Raw genomic sequence first — 6000 nt, 5'->3', positions numbered from 1 at the left:
TTTAGTATTTATAAAATTAGTAGGAAGGATATAATAAGTATACTTATAGCTAATATTCATTGTGAAATCGACCACAAATAAGTTATGTTTTTCCCTGAGCACGTTATCATAAAAATTATAACAATTATTTCATTCCCGAGTGTTGTTCTGAATAGTATTCAGTTTTAATGCTTCTATCTTATAAATTATGAATTTATGTGGACGCTAAAATAACCGAAAAATGTGAAGTTGTAAGACGAAATGATTACTAAATTTGTATTCGTCTTGTTGTTTGTCTCATCTTTTTGTAATGAAAAATGTGAGTGGCAAATTTAATTCGGTGTAAATTACTACCTATTTATGTTTGATATTTGTTAACTAACCATAGTTCCGTTGACTAAGTACTAAACAATAGTGAAATAAACAGACATTTAAGTAATAAGTTATTACTCTTGAAAACCGAATACAAATGTGTCTTGTAGTTTGTGTGATGTACGAGTAGCTACGAAATACGTCCGATCTGAACATATATGGATTCCGTTTTCATTGAAATACAAAATTTATATAAAACTAGATGCGCCCCGGGGCTTCGCTACCGTGGGAATTTCGGGTTAAAAATTACCCTATGTGTAATTCCAGGTTATTTTCTACCCGTGTACCAAATTTCATAACAATCGGTGTAGTATATAATGCGTGAAGAGGTAACAAACTTACTTTCGCATTTATTATATAATATTTATAATATAATAGGTAATTTTCTTCTTTTTTTTCTACTAGGCTAGACACTTAGGCAATTTTAGAGATAATGTAGAAGATACAATCGTGTTTTTCAGTTGAAAAAAGACTTTATTTAGGAAGTGTGTATCAATACGAATGTGTTACGAATTCTAGTGGAACAAAAGATGTTTTAACGTTATCTCAAAGCCTCAACGGTATTGAATCTGCGAAATGGCAAATGGGTAAGTATCCATAGAATATTACGGCATTTTTTTAAATCGACAATTACGTCGCCATTGTCGACTTCATGTACACAGATTTGAATTACATATTTATCTGGCTAAGTGATCCCAAATTGTATCATGGCCTCCGAAACCAGCCAGTCTTCTGTTTTGCGCTGTGGTTCGCCAGTTGACATCTCGCCATTCACGCCGATCAGCCACCACCTTCGCAATAGTGGTACCACAGTGTCTCTATAGTGGTACCACAGTGTCGCTATAGTGGTATCTGGCGCGCCCGTCTGGACCCAGACCGGACAGTTTTCCGCGATAGGCTGACTGGACGCCCTTCATTCTCTCCCGATGATCAAGTCAGTGCAGCTGCTGTGACCTATTACGAGTGTGCCCAGTTTCACTTTAGTCCCTCCCATCTACTGCTAATAATTTTAATTTCGTTTGTAATAAATAATATTTTGACGTTTGTAACACTTTGACAAAAAATTGAATGGACGGATTCTGGTGTTTCATGAGATACAAGTGTATATCTATACTATTATTATAAAGAGGTAGGCGTTTGTGAGTTTGTATATTTGAGTCGGGTAATCTCCGAAACTACCGAACCGATTTCAAAAATATATTCACAATTAGAAAGGTACATTATCCAAGATTGCTACAGGCTATATTTTATCTCAAATTTCCCACGGGAGCGAAGCACCGGGCAACATCTAGTCATCTCATATATCAAACAACAAAATCTGGTGAAATAATTCATAAGTAGAATATAGAATAGCAGTTATCTCAACATTTCTGCGGAAGCTGAGCCCAGGGCCATGCATGGCTAGTATTCATCTAATAAACGTATTTTTTTTCTTTTGGAATAAACCGTTTGGTCCCATAGACTAGACTTTGCGATGTTATAACAGATTTAGAAGGGGCGCGCGCGCGTTGTGAGGAGACGCTACCTGTTTTGGCACATTGCCTTCATACCTAGATGTATTAAAATTTGCCTCATGGCGCGTTGGAAGATAATTATTTTTTTATGTTTTAATTTATTATTTTTATGTCATTATTTCCAGTGTAAGTATGAATACAAAGAAAAATAATTTTATTTTTAGATATCAAATGTCTTTTTTAGATATCAAATTCTTCTTTTTTCGTTCAGTTGTACATAAATGATGTTTTTCTACTATTTCGTGTTCTTTTTTCAGTAATTTTTCGATCAGTGGTTCATGCATACAATACACTGAAACTGACACTGCCAATAGTATACGAGTTCGACAACAGATCAACGTTGATGTGCGAAGTTTTAGGTAAACAGTTGACAACCATCAACAATACTAAATTAATCGTCAAAGACAGAAATTATTGTAAGTACTTAATAATATTCTACTCCATGAGATAAATTAAGTATATCACACTGGTTTTTGTGCAATCATCAAAAAAAGAGTCGCCTCGTTGTTGCGACGTATTGAGAATGCAACATTATATAGTATTCTAAATGTACCTAATTGACGACCTCGGTGGCGTAGTGGTAAAGTGATTGTCTCTGAACCGAGAGGTCCCGGGTTCGATCCCCAGTCGGGTCATGATGGAGAATTATCTTTTTCTGATTGGCCCAGGTCTTGGATGTTTATCTATACATGTATTTATTATAATATATAGTATTGTTGAGTTAGTATTCCATGACACAAGTCTCGAACTTACTTTGGGGCTGGAGCTCAAACTGTGTGATTTGTCATAATATATTTATATTCTAATGTCGGACTGATTTGACTGTCCAATAATGAGACAATGAGTCGAAATTACTAACTTATTTATTATAACTTATAAAATAACTCGGGGGCGAACAATCGACACAGTGACGGGTAGAATATAACCTCGAATAACATATACCCGTGTATATTTTGTTTAATTTCATAACAATCCGGATGGTTTGTAAGTAGTAGATTTCGCGTAAAACAAACATAAGTATCTAACTTTTACGTTTATAATAATAATAGGATAGTTATATATTTTAACAAAACTTATTGTTACGGTCCAGTAGGTAGATTTTACGTGAAAGAGTAACATATATACACACATACATCCTCACAAAATTTTCGCATATTAAATATTAGTAGGATTTCTCAAAAAGGTTGAAACGTGGATGTGATGTTTTCTTCAACTCATTTAATATGTTGAATCGCCGCACAATACGTTGCTTTACATGTTAACTTGTAATTTATCCTTATAATATTTACAATATTTTGCAGGGAATCGCAAACCGATCGTCTCCAATCACATGTATAAAGATGGCAATAGTATGCTATTCAACTGCAAACACGACAAGGATCCGCTTCATAACTCTCTGCATTGGATTATAGTAAATGGTAAGGAATAGCAGAAACACCATTACGTCCTCATCCCTGACGGGGCAAACAGACTGACAGACAATCGAGACGCACATTCTGTGTGCGTAGTGCGGCTTTGCTAATTACATCTCACCATCGAGTCGGTTCGCAGTGAGACGCAGCTAACCAATCACAGTCTTCTTCTTCTATGGGTGTCTCTCCAACTAGTGGAGTCCTTCTTGACCATAGATCGGCGGAACAGCTCAGCTGCGCTCGCTCTCCCGGTCTATTCTCGGATGTTCCGCAGCCAAGATTTTTTCCTTCCTCCAACCTTTCTCTTCCCAGCGACGTTACCCATCATTATTAGTTGTAGGAGGTTGTATTGTTGATGCTAAGAACATGACCCAAATACGAGACTTTACGACGTTTTACAGGCCATTTCGCTGTAAGACTCTGTCATTATTAGCTGGACCGAGAAAGTGACCACACTTTCTCGGTCCAGCTAATAGAGGGATACGCCTATAAGTCCACATCTCAAACAATCACAATGCGCCTTTGTGACGCCAACGACAGTGTGGACACTGCAATGTGAATGGTTCGTTGCGTCTCAAATCGAATCGATTCGATGGCGAGAAGTGATAATGCAAACCCGCACTTCGCCCTCTGTACCATATTCACACACTATCGTCGAACGCTGGCGTAGTTGCACTGCTTAAGAATTCATCGTGACAGCTCCACACTGTCGCCGTACAGTTTGCCAACATTGGCAGATTCGGGATTCATTGCGCTAAATAAAAACACTCATACTAACCACGCAAAATTCACGCATTTGGCATGCGTCGGCATGTGTCTGAGTTCGGCGACAGTGTTTAGCTGGCATTACACTAGTATACATGTGACCACTAGATGGCGTCACCTATGTAGTCGTAACAGTTGCGTCAGACGTCTTTAGGTGACTTCAATTAATTCTGACATAATTTTTAGCAATAACACTGTCCATGAAAGAAAATATTAATGTCTTACCGTAATAACTATGAATTCTTACCAAATTACAGATAAATACATAACACAAAACGTAATAAGTGACTATTCTAATTACAAGAACTACTCAAACGACAAGACGCTGACTTATCAGATCAACATGACAAAAGACGACAACGGCAATAGATTGATTTGCATTTATTTTCAATGTGAGATCTATGATAAGACTGCTGTGTGTAAGAGGTTCATTTTAAAAGATATAAGACTGATTATGACCACAAATGAGAATAGTGATGGAAACCCAAGTAAGTATTAGTAGTACTTATTAAGAAAACTTATATACCGAGGTATTCCTCAAACTTCGCACCCATTTTTAACCCCCGACGCAAAAAGTGGGGTGTTATAAGTTTCACCAGCTCATCATGTAGCTCTAGCAGCTTAGCGGTGACAAAAAACCGCATTCAAATCGGTTCACCCGTTGATGAACTGGTGAAAATCGGTTCACCTGTGGTGTGGTTTTTTTATTATTTGATAGCTTGTTTTTATGCGGTGGTTTTTAGATATGCTTGATCAAAATCTGAAAAGAATCTGAAAAGATGAATATTGAAGGTCGGGGATTTTTTAATTTGTCTAACAAATAATCTTATAATTAGGTTTAAAAATTATTATTTCAGTTGGTATGATATCAGGAGGAGTCGCCATCATGGCCGGTATTAGTTTGGTTATAGCGGCCCTAATCTGGTATCGAATACGCAAGTATAAAGTCAAAGACGAAGTGAGTTATTAAATCAGCTTTATTATAAAGGTCACAAATGCTTTTTAACTAATTTCGTAACAGATAATGAGAATTATTTAGAATGATATATAGTCGCTGCAACTATTATTATTAACTGAATTATTACGATAAGCATAACCAGATGATGTACAGGATAGGCTCCCAATGATGAAACTCCTCAACGGTGTATTATGATTCTGTCACGCGTTGAATGCAAAAATATTTCTGAAGATAATAAAAGCTTGTGGCATAAATTCAATTTTTGTAAAAAACTTGCTTATTTAAATATTGCTTTCTAAGTATAGTTAATTTGTCTCTTCTTTCAGGTGGAGTCAACAATACAGTATATTGAAGTGGATTTTAGTGATAATCTTTCAACACAATCTAGGCCTCCAGTGAGGAACGATGAGGTTTTGTACTCAAAAGTTACTGGCGTAATAACTCCTGGCCAAGATAAATATTAAATAAATTATTAAAATAAAGACAATTGAATATCGCTCTCATAGTTTTTTACTGAATATCACTGACAGATTTTAATGGCGCTAAATGTCACTATCACTTAAATAGATCATGCAGATTTTATTAACCCACAAAGTAAGTTTAAAATATACATAGAAGATCTAAATTTGCGGCTGAAAAGGCTGCGGTAAAATTTGTTGCGTCGTTCTTCACATGCGCTCTGGAAGTCGGCGGTAGATTTAGCTAAGTAAAATTTTGACGTCAATAAGTGATTTATATCGTCCTTTGTTGAAGTTCGAAACTTGTGTTCTCGAATCCTCAAGAGATGCGATATATACGTAAGAGGCACAGACATACAAGCATAACTTGAGTAAAGGAATCAGTCAGTTGTCTGTAAGCGTTGGTAGTCCTGTGGTTAAGACTTCACGTCTGTAAGTAAGTTCCCAGGTTAGAATCCTATTCGTGCCTGAGTCTGACTCATGTATAGTAAGTAGTTTTCATAGACCACTTTGCTTTGCAGCACTTGCTTATGTGAAGGAAA

At 36.4% G+C, this 6000-nt stretch overlaps 1 protein-coding gene across 4 annotated transcripts; it reads left to right on the top strand.

Annotated features, from left to right (window-relative positions):
• LOC128683870 (uncharacterized) lies at nucleotides 1-5499 on the top strand. Of its 4 annotated transcripts, none has more exons than XM_053769915.2 (7): nucleotides 1-298; nucleotides 813-938; nucleotides 2123-2281; nucleotides 3167-3283; nucleotides 4300-4530; nucleotides 4900-5000; nucleotides 5327-5499. In XM_053769915.2, exons 1-7 carry the CDS (start codon nucleotides 241-243, stop codon nucleotides 5462-5464), a joined length of 930 nt encoding a protein of 309 aa, XP_053625890.1. In that variant the 5' UTR covers nucleotides 1-240; the 3' UTR covers nucleotides 5465-5499. The 4 variants fall into 4 exon arrangements, with proteins under 4 accessions (XP_053625890.1, XP_053625891.1, XP_053625893.1 ...); XM_053769918.2 differs by having other exon boundaries at nucleotides 3-298; nucleotides 871-938; XM_053769917.2 differs by having other exon boundaries at nucleotides 4-298; nucleotides 757-938.
• The last annotated feature ends 501 nt before the right edge of the window (nucleotides 5500-6000 follow it).

This window comes from Plodia interpunctella, chromosome 3, assembly GCF_027563975.2.
Source record: "Plodia interpunctella isolate USDA-ARS_2022_Savannah chromosome 3, ilPloInte3.2, whole genome shotgun sequence".
In the NCBI taxonomy this organism is placed as follows: Eukaryota; Metazoa; Arthropoda; class Insecta; order Lepidoptera; family Pyralidae; genus Plodia; species Plodia interpunctella.
The sequence above is the reverse complement of the archived record's forward strand: the minus strand, read 5'-3'. Positions and strand labels throughout refer to the sequence as shown.

Excerpts from the sequence above, each read along its gene's own strand:
- LOC128683870 (XM_053769915.2), top strand. The coding sequence starts at position 241 with ATGATTACTAAATTTGTATTCGTCTTGTTGTTTGTCTCATCTTTTTGT. Across the intron at positions 4,531-4,899 it reads GAATAGTGATGGAAACCCAA|TTGGTATGATATCAGGAGGA; the intron begins GTAAGTATTAGT and ends TTATTATTTCAG. Across the intron at positions 5,001-5,326 it reads AGTATAAAGTCAAAGACGAA|GTGGAGTCAACAATACAGTA; the intron begins GTGAGTTATTAA and ends CTCTTCTTTCAG.